At 43.3% G+C, this 21904-nt stretch overlaps 1 protein-coding gene across 1 annotated transcript in view; it reads right to left on the reverse strand.

The window, feature by feature from the left end:
• Positions 1-21904, reverse strand: part of TMEM132B (transmembrane protein 132B) — a 210226-nt gene that overhangs the window by 33868 nt on the left and 154454 nt on the right. Inside the window, exon 5 of the mRNA XM_033518228.1 lies at positions 4638-4845. Within this exon, the coding sequence (XP_033374119.1) occupies positions 4638-4845 (208 nt within the window). The remainder of the gene's footprint in view (positions 1-4637; positions 4846-21904) is intronic.

Consider the following 21904-nt stretch of genomic DNA (forward strand, 5'->3'; position numbering starts at 1 on the left):
AACCAGAACTCCTCAGGCCCACAAAGACTCCTCACAATCCTGCTGCTCAGCTGAGGAAGGTTTCCTGGCACAGAGCAGGCATCAGGGGCTCAGTGTGGCAGGAGCTGTGCCTGCAGTGTCCCTGCCAGCTCCCGTGGACAGCTGGGCACAGACTGCCACCACCCTGGGGCTGCTCACTGCTGGCTCCATCCCTGCCACAAACCTGGTGACATTAAAAGGATGGCATGGACAGGGAGAAGGACTCACCAAATTAAACACTCACGCTTCAAAAGCTTTTTCAGCCTCACAGCCCCAGCCCAGCCCGTTCTCACATCTCCAGGGCTGCCAATGCTTGGCCATTTCACTGAAGAAAAAGATCACTTAGAAAATAAGATCTAGTTCAAAATTAATAGTGCAACAAGCCAAGTGGCACCAAAGTAAATCCATCATATAAACAAGCAGAGAGGATTTTCACTGCTTCCAGAAAGAGTGTGGCCTCCTGCAGGAAGGTAATTTCTGCATGAGTGACCAGAAAATAAAGCTGTTAGGTAATACAGTGATAGGTGCTCAAAAATATGATAGATGGAGGAAGAAGATTAGCTCTGCTTTATGCACAAGTCCATTTCATTCTTGATCACATACTTTAATGGCAAAGCAGCTGCAGAAGTTGCGAATTACAAGCTCTGGCTTTGTTTCCAGAGCTGCTGCATAAATAGTTGTATTTAACAACTCCAGGCAGGCGCTTCCTTCTGTAAATTGTCCTCAGAATGTGCTGTGAGTCTGCAGCAAAGAATTGTTCTCAAAAAATCAGTGTCATCTGAATTGGAGAAGCTCAGTATGTCCCTCCATTTCCCTGTTTGCTTTTTGCCCCTGGATCCTTGCAGCAGTTTTTGTGCTGGGGTTGGAGATCTCCGTGCCCAGGGCTGTTGGACAAGGTCCTCAGTCACTCATTGCTTTGTCTGGAAGAGGGAAGAACTCTCCTCAGATTTAATCTATTTCAGCTATTACCTTTCCTGTCTTTGTTACACTGTTTTTTTTCTACACATTAGATAAAGCCTGGCTGGCTGCTGCCAGGAAAATTAGGTCTTCTATTGTTTTACCATTAATTATGGAGAGTTCAAGATAAGGTTTGTGTTTGAAAAGTAGAGGGCAGGAGCAGTTTGAATTTTACTTTCATTATAATTAGACAGGAAATTATGAAAAGGTGAAAAATAATTCATTGAAGAGCTTTCCTCCAGCAAGATAAGAAGGAAGGCACATTCTGGCACAGATGGAGTTCATGGGATATTATTGAACACCATTGTTCTCAGCGTGCTGTGCTGGGCACAGGAATGCTCCTACTGCATTCATGTGGGGCAGAAATGGGCAGGGGGAGGCCCCTGACTCCCTGCTGTTCTACTGAGGGCCTTTTCTCCTGCAAAAATAATCAAAATTAGGCTAAATGAGTCCATGGTGTAAGGCATTGAGTGACTACAGAGATTAACTGGAACAACCAGTCACTTTGTGTGTAACTTGCAAAGGACACGGAGTTATGAGCGATCAAAGGATGAATTAATTGGGCTGTCTCACATTCACTTCCTGAGATAAACAGTTGGACTAAGAAGCTGTCCTCATTAGAATTTCTCCATTTGATGTTGATGGTGATTTTTACAGCTACCATGAAACTCCAGAGTCTTCAGAATTTTCCTTCATGTGGAATTACTGCAGTTGAAGGTTTTAAAGGCACTTTTACAAAGGAGGGCATGAACCTCGCCCGGAGCTTCCAACTAAAGGCTGGCCATGCCAAAGCCCCTCAGCGTCCATTTCCTTCTACAAAAAACCTTCTGGAACCAATTTCTGCCAAGTTCCCACCATTTCTTTCCTTCCATCTCACAACCCAATGTATTTATTTAGGGTTTGCAGGGAGAGAAGTCCTGGAAGAGAGGAGTGTGTGGCAGAAGACCACTGAGGTTATTGAGGTGAAGATGAGGATTTTTGGCCATCCAGATCCAACAGAAGATTTAGAAACCACATAATGCAGGTGGAGGAGGGGAGAAGGATTCATTTCTTTCCTTGTTGGCAGATAAGGAAACAAGATTCCAAGGGGAATGAGTGATTTACCCACAGTCACACAGGAAATCGGCAAGAGATATGGAAATTAATGCTGAGAAGCATTTCAGTGCCTTAATCATAAAGTCAATCTTTTCCCTCAAATGCCAACAGCATTAAATGTTCCTTTTAAATAATGGAATAAGCATAAGATTTTCATTGACTTACAGGAATGTTTCCATCAAAATATTTTAGAGGGTTCCAGTTCCATGGAAGGGGACTAATGTCCAAATCTGGGACAAAGCAGGGATTGGGATGAACTAAAGCAAGTTCTGCTCTCAGGTTCCTGTGAGGATCATATGCTAAAAGTGCAAGGTCCAAAAACCCCAGGTGTGTTTTGTTATATTTACCAGTAATCAGGTAAATTTGGGAAAAGGGGCTGCAATATTCTCTGGGTGGGAAGCTGTTAGGCTGGGGGAGAGAGGGATGAGGACAGGGAAGATTCACATCTCTGGCACACAAATAAATCACTTGTCCATCTCTTGTGCCTTTGCCCATCTCTGAGCAGTATCAGGTCACTGCCCAGAGAAACACATTTTGTATAAATACATAAGATCCGAGGTGGAAACCTGTTTTTATTTAATCTAGCTTAATGTCTTAACTGAAAATAATGATGTTAGAGCAGTGATCAAAGAATTGTCTCATTAATTGGCTATTAAATCATTAGCTATTAAACAGAAATAAAAGGTTAAGAATGCAACGCTCTATTCTGCCCAAAAGAATACAAATATGTCTCCAGCATCAAAGAAACAATAAAGGCAGAATTAATAGTGAAAAGAAGCTTAAGATAAGGCAATTAGATCCAAAATGCCTGACAGCTCTCATTAAAGGGTTTAGCACTACAACCTATATGGAAAAGGCAACAGAAATTCAGAAGCAAAGTCAATATTGACTTTACCAAAGGGGCTTGTAAACGCAATATGCATTTTTCTGAAAAAATATAGGCACATAAAGCCTGCACTAAATTTTAACTCAGCTAATTAATTGTTATGGATTCAATCTTGCAACCAATACATATATTTGCAGTTAAAAAATTATGCCTTTGGTCTCAGTAATTTGTGACTGAAATTATGCAAGTACGCTGCAATTTCCACAAAAATAACATTACTCCCAGTTTTTATCACCAGGATGAGGCAACATCAACCCAGCAAAGACCACGTTCAGTCCTCTTGGGTTTGTTCATTATGTCAAAATATCTGAGAGACAGGAATGAGGTCTGGGAGAGGGTCCCAGGGGAATTGCCTATTGCCAGTGATTTGAGACCCAAATCATTTCCTAAGGCAGGCAAATGAAGACCTGATTTATATCAAATCATTAGCAGCAAAAAAAAATAATATTAAAAATAATAATAATAATAATAATAAAAAATACAGTGTAAATCCTGTCTGGTTCAGTCCAGTACTCTCAAAGTACAGCAAGTCCTAGAAACTCAAATAATAAAAAGAGCCCCACACACCATCTTTTGGATGTGGTTTTCTGAAGTGCAAAAAGAAGACAATCTCAGCAATAAGTTGATGATCCAGAACTTGATGCTTGAGTTTATAATATCCAAGACATTGTTCATGTTTACCAACTGATAAATAACAGTCACTAATCAGATAATAGCTGTATGCTACACAGAGAAAAAAATATAAAAAATAGCAATATTTATCACAGCAGTCTTTTCCTTTGACAATTAATTTACTCATAAACAACGATATTCATCCATGTTCCTCTGGTAACGACCTTCAAATAAATTTGGTTCCCAGCAAAAGGAAATGGGATTTTTTTCTTTCCCTATCTGATACCTAAGGGAAAATATGGAGCCCATAAATAATACCAAAACCCCCAACCTGCACAGAATTCTCTGCAGTCAATTTTTAAGTTGATTTGAAACAAGAACACCCCCAAACCACATAAAAAAACCCAAATTAATCTATTAAAGATATTCAAAAGCACCTCTTTTATGCCTAAAAATAATAATAATGAGCTAAAAGCTGAAAGCCATGCAATGGTGTCAGAAGTCAGGCAGGCAGAGTCTTGATAAAGTCACATTAGCACAATTTTCATTGCCATGTCAGGGACACAGAACCACTTGAACATAATATTTTAAAAAAACCCACTAAAACACAGCACAACGTTGTTTAAAAGCTTGCAGCTCTCATTTCAAGGCTTTTTGGAATATGGTTGTTATTTCTCATTCCTGCTCCAGATGTTGGGGATCTTTAATTGTAAGGAACTTTTGAGTGGCGATGCAGCCAGAGCACGAAGGGAAATGCCTGCCCTCTGTGCCAATATTCTGCATTATTGGTGCTGGAGAACAGCCCCAGGGGAGCACAGACCCCTCTGGGAGGAGCTGATCCCTGCCTGGGATCACCATCACATCCTTTCTCAGCAGCACTGGGCAGCAGAGGAGCACCGGGCAGCTCTGCACCAGCCCTGGGGCTGACCCTGCAGGACCTCCCTTGTCACCCTCCACCACCAGCAGCCAGCACTGGGGAACGACTGGCCTGTGGAAAATCCCAGTATGGGGCTGCTGGAGGAGGATTAAAATTGATAAACTGCATTCTCCAGCTCTGCCAGGGCCTCACCTTTACGACGTCTTCGTCAGCAGATCTGCACTCGGTGGAGTCCGAGACGTCGACCACGGAGCCGTCCTCCTGCACTGCGACCACCTTGACTGGAACAGCCACCATCCTGCCCGTGAGGATGGCTGTGTTGAGGATTTCCGTGTCCTGGGGCACACACAAACACAGCACAGGCGTCAGAGGAGCACAACACCACGGGGATGTCCCAGGGCTCACCACAGAGCCACGGGGATGGGACCCCCCCTCTCACACCTCCAGCTCCCTGCAATGTTTTAGCCACTTTCTAAGCCAAAGGCTGCATCAGGACCACCAAGGCCTGGCTCTGACAAACGTGGCTTTGCTCCTTTTGAGCCCATTTACAGGTTTGGCTGAGGGCAGTGGGATCTCTGAGCACAGCCCTGCTCAGTGGGATCTCCAGGACAACTCCTCCCACTCCAACTCCAAATGGTGCCAGTGGTCTGGGAGGTGATTATCCACCAGCACAACAGCATCTCTTCCATCCTGCTCCAGCTAACTCAGCTGTGAGTTGGCCATTTATTTCCATAAATACATTAGGAGAGAAAAACTGTGCATCCATATACAATTTTTTTAGTCTTTCCCCATCAAAATCCCACCTAGAGATGCTAAACCACATTTCTCTGCAATCCTGATGAATTCACAGTGCTGGCACTCTAATGACTCCATTAACACAGCCTTCCTTGGTGCGGCTGCAGCTTGATTAATTACTCCAAATGAGTTTCTACAGAGGCCCCTGCCTGGCATAAGCAGGTACAGGCTGGAGAGGAGCAGCCTCTGCAGAAGCAGTGCTGACTGCCAGCCCAAAAGTTGACACAAAAGCAGGGTAAGGAATGATCTGGGATTTCACAGAGATTCATTCCGGCCCTCTGGAAAAGCCTGGGATAGGAAATACTGCTCTGAATCAATCCCCTTTTCATTTCTCAACTTCCATAAAACTAATTGCTTGCCAGTTGATTGGGGGGGGAAAGAAAATAAATAAAAAAAAAAAGTTGCTTCGAACTAATCTGACTTTAAATTCCATTATTAGAATTGGTGGAAGAAGGAATGGATTTTAGTGAAAAATTTGATGGCAGCTTGCATTGGGAGATATATCCACTATCATTTGCTCTGGCTGCTGCTTAGATTGATAGAGAATAATGGGCATTGACCACAAGCTAAGGACAGCTGGAGAAGACCAATAAATACTTGCAACTAAGATGTATTATTAATCAATATTCGGAACCTTCTGCAAAAAGCGCCCTGAATTAAATGAGCTGCAGCACTAATAACAGCAGTGCCAGCTACCTCTGAGAGCCTACGAGATGTTTATGGGCAGCCACGGCCCAGAAAAGCATCGAGCACACACTCGAGTCCATTTCTGATCAGAACAGCACGAAAAGGACGTGCTCAGCCTCACACTCAGACTTCAATGTGATTTAAGAGTCATCCTGAGCAGAGAAGCTTTTTGGAAAAACACCTCAGGAAATGAGTGCAGGCTTTGCTCTGTTCTCTGCGAGGCACAAACCAGATGTTTGCCACTGTAAATGACTGTCTAGTTTTTGTTTCTGCTGAATGGGCTCATTTATAACCAGCTGCCAGCCAGGAGAGAGGGACACTGGCAAAGGGATGAGGATGTGACAGAAGTGGAAGTGTGAGAACACAACTGAGAATCCTTTACAAAGACTGGGATTTGAACAAGGCAGAGGAGAAAATGCACTGCCAGGTGAAAGAAAGCATTTAGGTGCATCTCTGGTGGAAAAAGATTTTATAAGACAGACAAAGAGAAACTGAAAGTAATTCATCCACAAGTCAGAGAAGAGGTGGTTGGATTTCACCACTGAACACATCCCATATATCCTAAGCCCTCAAATAGCAGATATTTGATGAAGACCTGGTAGTCCTGTGTCAAACAGCTCGTGAAGAGCATTTCTCCAACATCCTCCAACAACAGATGATCTTCAGTGCATTTGGGGGAAATCTGTTTTGGCCAAGGTCACAAACAACGAGCACACAACCAATTCCATCTCCCAGCTCTGTGTTAGCACAGCTGTGAACTCCTCCAGGGCTTTGTGTGCAGCCACTGCCCGACCCAGAGCACTACCAGCCAGGGATTAAAGGCTTCTCTGGGCTCTGCTGGGCTTGGAGGCAGCTCCTCAGCAGCCCTGATGGATTTGTCGTTTGTTTTTTGTGCTGTTTGTTCTATCACCCGGGTGTTGACCAGCACAAACAAGCCTCCAGCCTCCTTTGAAGTCTAAGTGCTCTTTAGCTGCCAAAGCTGCAGGCAGACTTTGATGCACTGAAGGACAAAGTAAAGTTTCTAAAGGCATTTGCATTCCTTTCATAAACTCCTGGTGAAGATGAGCAGGAGAAGAACAAGCAGCAGAACTGTCCTGAACTTTCCCAGCACATACAGAACCCCCTGTGCTAATTAGCTGGTGCAGCCTGACAAACCCTGCGTTTCACTGGTAAGCAATTCCACCAGAGAAATCAATATTTCAGATGCCTGATGCCTGGAGTGAGTGTTACACAAATATAATGGGCTGTGTAAAGGCCTTTTTAAGAGCTGGCTATTTATAAACTGCAAAAATACATTTCCTCTGAGGAAGAAATATGAGCTAACTGACTGTCCAGTAGATTTATAAACAGACTTTTTAGTGCTTCTTCAACAAGTCATAACATTTTATCTAAATTCTGTAAAGCTTGGTTTGCATTTCCATGGTAGGGTTTACTGCAGGAAAAGCCCCCTGTGCTGGTGATTACTGACAGCACCTGGAATGTAGAGAGGGGTCACTGTGCTGATTTACTTGGCTAAGTTCTCCCACGTGGCACAGGAAACATCAACAACATCAGCCAGGGACCACCAGCACAATCCTGTAACTCTGGGCACTGCTGGTCCCTGGGGAAAAACTGGGAATCCTTTCCCATTTCCTTTGTTGAGGGTTTCAGATCTTGTCCAACTCCTTCAGCTCAGCAGCCTGGGTGGAAGCTACACATTCATATCACAGGCTCCATCCCTGACAAATAAAAATAAAAATAAAAATAAAAATAAAAATAAAAATAATAATAATAATAATAATAATAATAATGTCTGTGTGCTTATCTGCAGCTCTCTCTGTAGCTGAATGTATTTGCACTTCAGCAGAGCTCTTCTTAATTACAACTGTAACCTGCTAATAGCATTTCTTTGTTGTCTGAAGGAATCTACTTCTTATGCAGCCCAGGCCAAATTAAAATTTAATACAACATCAGGTCGCAACAGAACTAGGAAGCAAATGACAGCTGTTTAATTAAAACCTAAAGCTGATTAGATGGCACTACTGAGAGAAATACTCGAGAGGAAGAGCTGAAAACTACTGGAACTCAAGGCTGGGATAATGGCTTTATTTAAATATGAATAAATGCTGCACACAGCCCTAGTCAATGTTTGACAACTGGTGGGTTTGGACAAACGCGGATGAAAAGGGAATGGGAGAGGTGTCAGGAGTCATGGGAGAGCTCTGGCTGCTGTTCCCTGAGGATGGAGCTGGGATTCCTGAGGATGGGCAGGCACAAATCAGCCGAGGAACTCCAGGCACAAAGTTCCCAATAATTGTCCTTTAAACAACAGCACAGTGACCTGAGTGCTCCTTGGGCAGGAGGTTCTGTGGCAGCTCCCCCAGCTCCCTTAAGCACCACCACACAGCACTTCCACCCTCTCTGGTTGAAAAATAAAGACATGGAAAGAAATGGATTCTACATCTCCCAAGAAAGCACCTGAGGAGCCAGGAGCTGCTCCCAGTTCAGCTGCTCCCAGTTCAGCTGCTCCCAGTTCAGCTGCTCCCAGTTCAGCTGCTCCCAGTTCAGCTGCTCCCAGTTCAGCTGATTCCTGCCCCTGGGAGCAGGCAGCATCTTCCCTCCAAGCCTGGCAGCCCCAGCAGCCCAGGCTCCCCTGACAGGAATCATCCCTGTGATTAATGCACGAGCTGCCTGCGCTCTTCTAGAGGTTAACAAAACATGCTACAGTACACTAAACCAAATAAACACTCAATTGTAAATCAGGAGGGAAACCTAAAGCCAACCCTATTCCACTGACAAATGCTACAGTTAAATGCCTTTTGGCATTTAGCTGAAATGACTGTCTTTAGTGAGGAAGGCAGAGAGCTGGAACATTTGTCTGTAGAATTGCATTCCTTCATTATTATTTCTCTCCCCAGAGTGTAGCTCACGAAAATACATTTGTAATATTAGAAGGAGTCTTTTAGGAACCAGTTCTTCTGCCTGGAAACGGCATCTCTTAAAAAATGTAAATTACAGGGCAGATTGTGACGTGTGGGCTGGGCTAGGGGAGGGTTTTTTATTTGATAAATTATTCACCACCTTTTGCTTCAGATCAAAGAGCAAGGCAATATAAATCCATTAAGCAAGCTTAATATATAAATTAGATGCTTTGCTGAAATTATTATAATCCACAGCAATTCTGTACTTTTCCCCCCTTGTGGCTGAATACCGTTTTAGGTTTCCAATACATATTAATGAAGGCTGGGTGTGAGAAAACTCCATTGTGTCAGGTGAGATGTGGCATTCTGTCACCCAAAGGCAAGAACAACTGGGATTACGTGTTTATGAAAGATTAGAAAATATAATCTTGCAATGAGATGACATTGTTTGACCTTTTTTCCTTCCTTATTCCCTTCAAGCATCATTTCAGAGCAGCCACTTGTGGAATCTCCTGTTTCCCGAGCTCTCAGGTGGCAGCACGAGTTCCCCTGCCCTGACCCCACTGTGCTGCAGGAGGATCATTCCCACTCCCCACCAACATCCCCTGCTCTGTTTCCTCATCCCAGCCTGCAGGATCACTGCCAGGAGGGGTCAGCTCTGGACAATCACAAGCTCTGCAGCCTCTCCTGTCCGAGCTAAAGGTCACCTCCATCCCCTCTGGTTACAAAGGGTTTCTGTGCTGCAGGGTCCCCAGGGAGGGACAGGCAGGTGCAGGTGTTCTGCAGGAGGAATTAATGCAGACTCAACCGAGGCTCCTAATCACTGCTTCTCACTGAACAATGTAAGCAGCAGCCATTAGCCTAATTGAATATTATTCTAGATGTGTATCAGTGCTGCAAAAACAATTTGCTTTAGCACAAAAAAGCACGATCCAGAGACTCCAAAGCAGAGTCTCATTTCAGAACTTGTCTTTTTGCCATGGAGACACTGAAGGAAACTCTGATCTTAGCAGAGTGAAGCTGGCACACACAGCCAGCGGGAGGGGTGATTCTGTCTTGGAGCTCACGGAAACTAAAGCTGAGGTTTACTCCATTTCATGTTTTTCTCACAAAGGAAACTCAGCTCATTGTGAGGTTTATGTAGGATGAATAAGCAAAACCTGCTGCTGAAGGTGAAACCTGATTAGACACACAGAGACTGTCATTTCTGTGACCTGAGGCAGTTTGGGGTTTATTTTTGTAACTCAGAACAGAGCTGCCCCCATTAAGCAAAGGTTCAGAACACAGCCTGGTACACTTGGCAGAAGTAATTGCAACCTGTCAGGCAGACTCCTCTGTGCCTTCTGCACGAGCAAAGCCCTTTCCTGAGCCTGGGCTCAGGTTATTTCTCTCCTCATGTCCAAACATGCTTCGTGACACCTCTCAAACACACACCTGAGGCTGCAGGGGAGCAGCTATTGTGTACCTGATTTTAAACATCTGCAGAGAGGACAGCCAGCAAGAGCTCCTGGCTCGTGTGTCAGGACCTTTCAGCCAAGAAACACAAGGTCTAAGTCAGCCTAAAAGTCTGATAAACTCTGCCAGTCATTCACACTGGAATTTATGCTCTGTTCAGAAAGCTGTGCAGGATCTGAACGTTCTCCTGACACACTCAAGCCCATCCTTCTCAACAGCAGGTGACTGGGAACCACTTTAAAGCATATTTAGAGTTTCACAGTTCATTTAAAGATATTGTTTTTTCCCTTTTTGTTCCAGAAAAACATAATCATGTTCTGACTTAATAAAATTGTGGCTCTCCTCCCACTGAAATCAAACAATATCCCCCTGCAAGTGGACACACAATGGGCAGAGCTCTCTGCTCAAGAGCAGGGAGTGTACAAACTGATCAGCAAAGGATTGTTTCAAAAGGCCACGAAATCATTAATCTGAACATTCCTCAAAGGCATTGTTTTCTCCACAGAGAAGTCTAAGGAGGCCATGCCTTGCCATGGAACATAATCAGCAGATCCACTTGAGTACCATCAGCAAAGATACAATTTTCTGGCTCTGTCTGTTTGTCCCACAGGCTGGATAATACGTGATGACATCGGGGATGGCCGTTTTGAAAAGTTTCCTTCAGACACGTCTCTAACTCTTTTCCTGCTCTTTACAATTTCTTTCAGACTGGGTTGGAGGGAGGGTTTCTAGAGGGAATTCTCTGCCACTGGTGCAGTGGGAGAGCTGGCAACTCAGTGGCTTGAAAAGGCTTCAGTTTCACAAGCACAAAACTGCAGACACTGAAACATAAGGTTGTGGATCACGTGAGTTTAGTGCCGCAATCTGTGTGCTCATCTCCTTCCACGAGCACTACCTGGGCAGAAATCCATGTCCTTCTGTAATAACAGCTGTTTAATGCTACAGAAGGATGCACAAATTAATTACAGCTTGTCTACAGCACATCCCAACATGCTGCAGGAGCATCAGCACCAAGGGAGCGTGGTTCTCCCCTGCTCTGGACACGGTGCCTCGCTCCCCTCAGCCATTCCCAGTGCCTGTGGCTTAGGAAAACCTATTGATGAGCAGGAAAAGATCCATGGGAAAGCAACCACTACATTGTGCAAAATCCTCTGAGTTCTCCTGATAGGAAACAGCTGTCCAGCTTTCACTCACTGGGCAGGGGGTCAGAAGAAGTGGATTTTATGTTTTCCCCCTCAGCACAGTTCAAATACATTAACTGTGTTTGAGAAGTGAATTATGGGGTTCAAATGGATAGAGGTCTGTGAGATGCTCACATTGATTGTCCTGCAAAAGGAGGATTTCATTATCCAAACAACACAGATCTGGCAGGAAAGACCTGTCCCTTACCCAAAGAACTCCTGGTTTTTATTCTTGCAGTCAGGCTGTTTTGTAGTTACCAATTTCAGCTATTTAGCTAATTTCCTTGCACAGGGCTGGTGTGAGGTGCAGGGAGCACACTCCCCCCTGCAGCCAGTGATTCATTCCTGCCACTCCACAGCCAGGACAGCACCACAGCTGCTTTGGAAGATTTATCTCTCTCCATTGCCCATTAAAGGGCCCAGATGTCTCTTTATACTTGAAGTCAAGAATTAGGGGAGAGAATCTCTATCCCTGGTGCTTTCAAATCTATAAACAGTCAGTACCTACACACAACTGTTGGCTCCTTCACTCCTGGCAGTTAATATCATTTTTACACCCCTGCACGATCCACACAGTGACACAGACTCACAAATGATGCACCTTTTGTCTGCTTCACTTCATAAAGCTCCCCACTGCTGTTTGGGATGCAGGGGGAATAAAAACACATCTGGAACCAATGCAGCATCAGCCTTTTCTATCCTTCCACGCTCAGAGCTTCCTGCTGCTTTGTTCCCTGGTTTTGGGAGCATCCATGAACTGCACACTGCTCATCCCTGCTCTGCCACCCCACTCAGATGAACCCTGTCATGTCATCAGCACTGAGCTTCCACCTAAACAAACCCTGCAGATCTCACCTGGCTCTGCTTGGCACTGCCTGAGAACGCTTTTGGTTTGGGAAAAACAAATCAGCTTCTTGGCAAAAATCAAAGAGTGTCAAGAACACAGCTTGGAGAATATTTTGTTTGGAAAAAAAACCCTAAAATTAAAAAGTGGGATTTTTTTTTTTTTTCAAATCAGAGCATTGATTTATTTGAGGAGAGTTTTTGAGAGTTTTCTGACTGATCTGAGAACTACTGGAGGATTTTTACTTCCTTCCTCTGCCTTGTCTTGGCTTGAGTTTTGTTCTTGACTTTAATTTCAGTCTGCTCACCTTGAGTGACGTTCCACCTTGTTCTGACATGTCCCTGTGTCTGATTATTTCTTTTCCTGCTCAACTTTTACAAAGAACAACCTCTTTTTTATTCAAGTTCAGAACAAAATCCCTTTTTTGTTTTCATGATTGAATTTCTCAGTGAACTCTTGTGCAGTGTATTTATTTCCTGCAGACTAGGACAATATCATCTGTGTTTCAAAAGCTGAGCTGCTGCTGTCAGAACATCAATATTTTTCCAGGGTCCATCAGTTTTTAGGAAACACAGACCCTCAAATGAAAGAATGTGTTAAGAATCTGTGAGAAGGTAATAAAAAAAAGACTGACTGGAGGTAGTAACTACAATAAACACCAAGTACCCACACAAATGTAAAACTTCAGTGAAATCAGCATCAAACAATTGGATTTTTAATCTTTTCCATCTGTTCTAAGAATTAGCTAGAGAGTGATTTATTTAAGTTAGTGCTTCTAGTACCTAGTCTTCCCCCAATATTTCCACAGCAGTTCTCAGCTCTGCCAAGGACAACAGGACAGTTATTTTCATTCTAAATCTGAAATAGCTGAGGCCACCAGGCCAGTGACAGATGAGGATATATATTATATATATTATATATATTATATATATTCCATGTTCCCAAACCCAGGTCCATGCCTGTTCTGTGGTTACACTCAAACTTGCAGCTCCAGGCTGTTGGTTCTGACCAATTCCAATACCAATTTCCACACCTTTCCTACTAAGTGGCCTTTTTGCATAACAAGTAAATGAGGATTTTATTGGCAGCTTCACTGAAATTCAGCTGTGCAACAAAGCAAATATCAGTGACTGCAGCAGAGGGCTCCAAATGCAGCAGCAGATGAAAGGAAAGGAAGAAATGCAGTATTACTTGCCACCCTTCTTAACTGGAAAATAATAATGGGATATGAGTTTATAATGCCACTGGCAGCTGCAGGAAAATCACTAATATGAAATTAATATGAAACTATTGCAAAGTGTTCCCCTCTGAGGGGGCTTCCAGTGCCAGCTCCCAGCTGGTTTGAAATGGGGCAAGGGAGATGACAGCAATGTTTCTCAGGAATAGACAGTGACAGAGTTATTGGTTTTCAATAGAAGCATTCTGTAAACAGACAAAGGTCTCCCACTCATCATTCTATGGAGGCAAATAAATATCAAAATCACAGCACATTTCCTTGATAAGGATTTTAACACTTGTCCCTTGTTCTTACACCTCAGCACCAAACTCAGACCAGGCTGGGATTCCAAGGTAGTTTCAAGTTTTTGCATTTTAAGCTGTTTGTAAATGATGTGAAAGAGTGGCTGACTTGGTTTTCAAACAACAGGCACTGAGGGAAAGTGAAAAAAGACTTCTGTCTTTGCTTCCAAAGTACTGTCTTCATAATTAGCCTTTAGAAGTCATTAAGACATGATTTAAATTCACACCTCCCAGTCTGTTTGTTTAGAACCTGTTCCACTATGAGAAATGGGAAAAGCACTGTTTTTCCAGGGGGATAAACTGGGTACAGCAAGAGAGGGAAAGGAGAATTCCCCAATTTGTGTTGAAGGACTCATCTACAAGAGCTTTGTGAGTGAAGGGAAGCCTCTCCCATTTTCTGCCATGTCCCTAATGAGAGACACAGAAATACACCCTGAGCTGCAGACAGGAATCAGGTCAGCCCTGCTGGACTGCTCAAATAAAAGGAATATTTGCAATTCTCCTCCATTAAGGATATTTATCTCCCTTAAAACTGGCTGCGTTAACCATTCGTTCTTTACTTTCCCTCTGAAAATTGGCAAGTTTTCAAATGATAATATATTCCTTTCTTCTTCTGCACTGCCAGTTTGGAGCTGTTGATTGCTGTAAGGTGGAAGGAAGGCCAGGGGTGAGGCCACATCACTTCTGTCCTGACAGGGTGCCCTGGGTGCACATTGCTCCTGCTAAATGGACAGACAAACACAGCACAAGATGCTTTTTGCAGAAAACACAGCTGAAGAAAACATGTGGCTCTCTGGCATTTTGACACATCATTTTAGCAAAGAATTGATAAAGGTGGACAAAGCTCTGCACGTAAAGGCCTCCAGAAACCTGACACAAAATTCCAGCTGCAAACACAATTCCCATGCAGGACAGAGCAAGCTCTCCTCACCTTCCACCTCTGAGCCCTTTGGCTCCTTTCCTTGCTTTTCCCCACCTTGGAATATTTATCATTGTCCTCCCCTCCTGGGGATATTTCACCCTTGGCTGGCACAGATGTGGGGCAGTAATTCTCACCGTTTGTTTTCAAAGAGTTCCTCCAAAAAGGGAGGCTCTTACCTAAATCAAATTACACACAGTGATTAAAGGACCTCATTTAAACCACTGCATTTTCAATTTTTCCAGGCAACAGGAATGATCTGGCAATGCATAAATTGGACCTTGAAACACAAATCACATTTCTCTATACCTTTGGTCCTTTGGTACAATGCAAGAATTTTCCAAAAGTCCAAAAATTACTGCCAGAAGGCTCCTCTAGCAAAAAGCAAAACAAGGTAATCAAACATTTCCCTCTGCATTCTCTTGTGTTCTTGCAGGTTTGTTTTCATGGCCAATATGATACAAAGTGGTCAACCAGGGCCAAGCTTCTCAAGTCACAGCAACTACATCCAACACACCTTTCTATTTGGTTTTGATTTTTTTGTCAAATGACCCTGACATTCAGCTACCTGCCCACCAGTTCCACTCCCTCAAATGTGCCCCTTCAATGCTGCTTTAATTCCTCTTTGTTAATGAGAGAAGTTGTGCAAGTTGTTGATTTAGTTTGGGATTTTTCTCCCAGCAGCGTTGCAATTAATTCTGGTGCAGAGATCCAACGCAACCTGACAAAAGCCATTATGGAGAACAACCTGGAATTAAAACTGCACTTCTTCCTAAAGACAAGATGTGACAGGAGAGGAAGAGGAGGGTTCCTGGCCAGGCTTGGGACACGCTGGGCAGGAGAACCTGAGGCAGCCAGGGCTGCTCCCTCCTCTGCAGCAGCATTTCTGCTTTGGTTTCCTTTGCTTTTCCTCTTTTCTTGGACAAGAATCTCAAAACCAAAGTTTCAGTCTAAAAAGCCTCACTCCAGCAGACACTGCAATTCAGTCCAGAGGGGAATAAACCTATAATCTGGGAAAATCAAGGCACAGGAAGACATCAGACTCTATTAAGCATAGCTGGGTGCAGCTGCTGTAATCTGTATTTCACCAACTTTTGTGATAACTCTTCCCACTTTTTCTGCATGGTCTCTTGGGGTAAACAAAGCCAGAAACCCTGCATTTGACAGAAAAAACATTGACATGAAAGGTGGGCTGGGATATGATATATAAAGATTTTGCTATTTTTACATGTGCAGTGATATTTAGAAAGGTTGGGAATGATGTTTGGATCTCATTTATTTCTGGTCAAATGGATTGCCAGAGGATTTTTCTGACAGTGGCTGTGTACAGTTCCATGGCACTGAATATACAGAAAATGTGCGAGGTCCTGGGTTTTCATTCACAAAATGCTGCAAAATGAATTCAGCTGGGGTGGGAGCTGCAGCCTTTGTGTGTGTGTGTGTGATTTTCAGAGCACACCAGCCCTGAGAACACACCTGTCTCTCCAGGGCAGAGTCACTGCACATTGATGGAGAATTACAACCACCAGCCCTGCCTTAATTTTACAGCTTGTCCTCACCTCTGCAGCACCAAGGGAAAAGGGGCAATGTGTGATTTCTGCTGCTCCAAGGGAAGCCCCCATTTATCTCCCCAAGAGCCAGTGTCACTTTACAGAGAGTTTCTCACTCTAAGTGTTCTCACAGGCCTTTCACCAATGACTACAACTTTATATTCAATATTTTGTTCACGTGCCCGCAAGGAACAGTACAAACATGATTATACATTGAAAAAAAAAAAATCCACAATGATTAATTGAGTAGATTAACCTCTGAAACACTTGGACAGCTGTTTCAACATGCTGTCTTTGAGGGCAATATGCTGAAACAGCTGTTCTTACACATAAGGTAAAACTGTCTGCTTTGTTCTGCAATGTGAACACTCAGGGCCTGTTCCGTGTCTTGGTGACTTTAACCCACACCTGGAGCGTTGCCAAGGTTCTGTAGAACTTGCACACATCCCTTTTTTTATCAGCTTATTAGCAGCTTCACCAATGTCAACTCATTTGCTCAGCAATATGCTCAAAACCAGAGTCAAGTGGCTTTCTGTCATCTTTACACAGCATCTCCACTCTCTGCAGCAAGATCCTCCCAGAGTGCATGAATGAATTTGATTATTTTTTTGTATGTGGTTTTACAATAGCACAAGTGTTCCTTAAATGGAAAGCATGTGCTGCTTCATGGAGCTTTCTCTCCCAGTTTCCAAGGCGACTCAATACACAGCCACATGCAAACACACGTGCATGCTATTAATATTCCTTCTGGAGGGGGGAAATATCTTCATTTATCAATGAAACACTCAACAGCTTCTGTAGGAGTGAAAGACTCAGACAAACTTCTCACAGAGGAATTCACAGCAGGAAAACATTCAAGACACTCTTCCCTTTGTAGGCTTAGCCACGTGTTTGGGGAAGTTTTTACAGCAAGATCTCCTCTGGCCACATAAACACAGAACCCTGAGTCCACCTTGGCACGTCCTTGTGCTGCACCCAAGCTTTCAGTCCAGCTCTTCCAAAGAGAAGGAAATGACCTGGTAGTACATTCAGTCCCTGGATTCCCTCCTGTGGAGAAGAAGCTGATAAAAAAGTGGCACTTTGTGCTTCAGGAGAGGTTCTGCACCTGACACCTGGCACTGCACCACAGCTAAACCTGCAAAATGAAACTCACTGCACAACAAGTGAGCTTTGGGCACAGAAATGATTTGTCATGCTCAGCACTCCGTGCTAAATCACATTTATACCCTCTAATTCTCAATTGTAATCCTCTTTGGGACTGGCTTAATTGTTCTGCTTTTAAGAGCTGGGGGTCAGGTACAGCCACTGAGTGCTGAGTGAAAACTGCACAGTCTGTGTCTCCTGATTCTGCTGCTTATCAGGGAGGGGAGATGGACACAGAAGGGAGGCAGCTGGAAATGGCAAGAGATGCTTTCAAAGAAAGTGCTTTGAAGCGTTGCTGGTTCATTGTTGTTTCCATCTACCTGGTTTTTCCCCTGGCATACGAGGCCTGATGATTGCTGTCACTGCCTGGGAGGTTGGATTTGGCATTCCCACACTGCTTTGTAGGGTTCCAGAGCACATCAGACCTTGAACCAGAGCTGCCTCTTGCCTATCTAAATACCCCATAAATGACAGAAGAATCTGGTCTATCCTCAGGGGTCAAGTGCCATGTCCAAAATAAATCCCCCTTGCACAGTACAGCCCAGTATTTGCAATAGTGCCAAATCCTGTGGCAGTGCAAGCTCAGGGCAAGGCGAGTTCAGGCAAAGGGTGTCCCACAAACCTCCTTACACCAGGGATTTGAAGGGACATAAATGTGATTTACCTGCAAGCTTAACAGCCAGCAGTTGTGCTGAAATGGGTCACTGCTTATACTGAATTCAGTTCACTTTGGGGGTTGATTTTACAAACAGCTGGCTGTGATTTGTGCTATAGGGAATGCAGTAGAATTCCATTGACATCAGCACAACACCTTTGCATTTCACTGGGAACCTGAACCTCTTTTCCGTATGTGAATACAGGATGTTCCTCCTCTTTCACATCAGTGTTTGAAGCTGTGCTTTACACAGCTCTGCTCTGGAAAAAGATTTGGGTTTTATGTCACCTCTTGTTTGTAAATAAATTTTTAAAAGGAGGAAAATCTTCAGTGGATGCTATGAGAAATCCCTGACTTCAATGGGAACTCCACCATCCTGTACTAAGAGAACAGTTTATGAACCCAATTCCCTTAATTCATGCACTCCCTAACTTTTCAGCATTGTTCCCATTAACTTGCACACCATGTAGCCTTAATGATTTTAGGTTACATTTATACTACATGCTTCTATTTATAAATGGTTTATAAGAGAGGCTAATCAATATTTAATAGACATTTTAAGTGTGCGGCAGACACGAGCAGCATGTGTTAGAGAAGGTCAGAGGCACATCAACAGCAGGGCTAGAAACACCTATGAGCTCTGACTTGCAAATAACCCCCGGGGCCAAGAGGATTCTGTCACAGTGTTAATAGCAATTATCCAAATAGTAACAGTCCCATTAATAACTGAGTCTTTGTAAAGTATTTTAAATGAAATGCAATTACACAGGGAAGCAGTTCCTGTGTGTGAGGTGACCTATTCCATAGGAGAAATCTGTGGGTTGGGATTTAAATGCCACTCTTCTCCCACAAGCTTGAACTAATACTGTAACATTTCCAGTGTTAACAATTCCAATGCAAACACCATTACAGTGTTATTTTGGGATCTGGGCATTTTATCATACATCCTTGGGGTTAAACTCTGCTTTAAGACACATAAATTCAAGTCTCACAGGAGCCCAGAGCTGCTTGCTGTGCATATCTGTGCATGTAGGAGGCTACAACTTAGCCTTTTTATTTACAGAGCCATTAATTAAATTACTGCAATTAAATATCAAATCAAATTGCATTAAGATAATATTAAGCACACAGGAAGTCAGAATCAGAACTTGTATTAGGGTTAATGGGAGCTGTACGTGGATAGTTTTTAATGCAGTCTCTATAAGCCAGATCCCAAAGGATGCAGCTGACATACACAAAACCAACACTTTATGCAAATATTCTTTCACAATGTCCTAGTTTTTGCACCATTCCCAATTGTTTGTGTGGGTTTCCTGCTATTTTTCTCTTCAGGCAAGTCACCTGAAGTGGGATGGAAGAGTTTTATAAATGACATTTTCTGATCAACTCAGAGCACCTGAGAACCACAAAATTCCCAACTCTCAATTAGTCCACAGGGCACAAACCTCACTAACAAATCCACCTGAAATTATGATGCTGCTCCTTTATTTTCAATCTCTTTTCTAATTAACTGCAACAGTAATAGAGATTTCTGAAAAACAATAATAAAGAAAATAGAAGTCAAGGGACTCTAAATCCCTGTTTTCTACGTTGTCACACCCACAGAAGTGAGCAGCAACTCCAGGCAGGGAAATCTCTCTCTGCAGAGGTCCTGCCCTGCCTGAAAAATGCAGGGAATCCTCCCCAAAATGTTGTTTTTTGCCACAGCAATGAAGTGGGAGGACATTGCAGCAAACTGACACTGAGTACAACCACAGCCCTCCTCAAGGATCCAAACTTGCTGCTGGAAAATCATCACTTCCACAGAAAATATTCCTGCAGCAGGCTCCTTGTAGATTCTTGCTGTATTCTGAACTTAATGGTTTTCTTGAGGGTTTTACAGCAGAATTAAAATAATAATAACAATAAAAAAAATGATGTTTGCTTATGCACTGATCAAACTAGCACAGAACTCTGTGTGCCTGTATTTTCAACTGGAGAAAAAAAACTGAGAAGATTCAATATTTATGTAATGTTTTATGGAAGTTCAATAGAAAAATCCAATATAATTTCCCAATTAAAATCCCCTGCTAGTTGACTTACATCCATTACTATTATCTCAAGCCACTGTATACTGAACCTATTCACACAATAGTGTTATGTGAACATGCACAGGTTAAAAATTAGTAATTACTGTCTAGACAATTCACTGTTAGCTATAGTTGACTGAATATAATGAATAATTTATTTGATTAATTTTGTATTCCTTTTCCTCTTTGTGAATTGATCATGCCCATGGAAAACCTGAAAATGTACTCATTTATCAGAGTTATTTGCTGTGAATAATTCTTAGCCTGAACATTTTTCCACAAAACAAACTATTCTTACTTGTGGACTGAAATTCACATTTTGGGATAGAAATTATGAAGACCACTGGGATTGTTGTTCATTTTTCTTAAGCAGGTCATCATGGAAATATCAGCAGTGCTGAAATGCTTTGACAGAAAGAGAACCCAAACAGTTTGATGCTCATTTTCTTGTATAAGTTACATAATTAAGAAAACTTATGCAACTGATAAGCAATAGCTAATACTTAATTTCAAACCAGAGATGAAATGGGAAGTCTATCATCTTTAATTTGGGTTGAAAAGCCCACAAGGAAAGGGGAAAATAAGAAAAAGCTGAGCTGGGAAGGCTGGAGGAAGGGCTGGCAGTGTCAGGGGGCCATCACACCTCACAGGGCTGGAGGGTTGCTTTGAACAGAAATTGCTGGGCCCTAGAAACCAGATAATGTTCCAGGGTAAATATTTGATTTCAGCTGGCAATCTAGAGGCAAGAGACTCAACAGCCATCACAGCTCCCTGTTCTGACATGGAATTTAATAGCGTGCTTTTCCCTTTGAAATTTGCTCTTCATTAGGTGAGCTTGGAAATGGAGGCTGAAACAATGAGGGGCTTTGACTCTGCAGCAGATCAAATGCATTTCAACATCCACACACTCAGGAATAAATGACACACTAATGAGACACAGAGATCAAATGCTGTGTTTGCCACTCAAATCTGCAGCAATATGAGGTACATCAAGGTTGTTAACCCATGCCTGGCACTCTGGGATGCTGCAGGGTCCAAATGGCCCCACGTTTTCTTTCTATCAAGCTGAATTCTCATGGCTCCTCCTCTTTTACAGGGTCAAGCCAACACTATGGGAATTATCAGCTCCTGGCCACAAGGAAACAAGAGGAGGAGGAAGGGTATGTGAAGGAATGGGGATGAATGATAAATTTGATTTTGGGGTTGTACTTTCTACCTTTTTCCCTCCACTCTTTACAACAACCTTACAGGGACACAGCACGAGCAGCAACAACAACCCCTGGCTGTGATCAGGGTGTCAGGACAAAGAATTGAGGAGGGCAGGAACTGAGGAGGGCAGGAACTGAGGAGAGCAGGAATTGAGAGAGCAGGAACTGAGGAGGGCAGGAATTAAGAGAGCAGGAATTGAGGAGAGCAGGAATTAAGAGAGCAGGAATTGAGGAGGGCAGGAATTGAGGAGAGCAGGAATTGAGGAGGGCAGGAACTGAGGAGAGCAGGAATTGAGAGAGCAGGAACTGAGGAGGGCAGGAATTGAGGAGAGCAGGAACTGAGGAGGGCAGGAATTAAGAGAGCAGGAATTGAGGAGAGCAGGAATTAAGAGAGCAGGAATTAAGGAGAGCAGGAATTAAGAGAGCAGGAATTAAGGAGAGCAGGAATTGAGGAGAGCAGGAATTGAGGAGAGCAGGAATTGAGGAGGGCAGGAATTGAGGAGGGCAGGAATTGAGGAGAGCAGGAATTGAGGAG

Source organism: Parus major, chromosome 15 (assembly GCF_001522545.3).
Source record: "Parus major isolate Abel chromosome 15, Parus_major1.1, whole genome shotgun sequence".
Lineage (NCBI taxonomy): Eukaryota > Metazoa > Chordata > Aves > Passeriformes > Paridae > Parus > Parus major.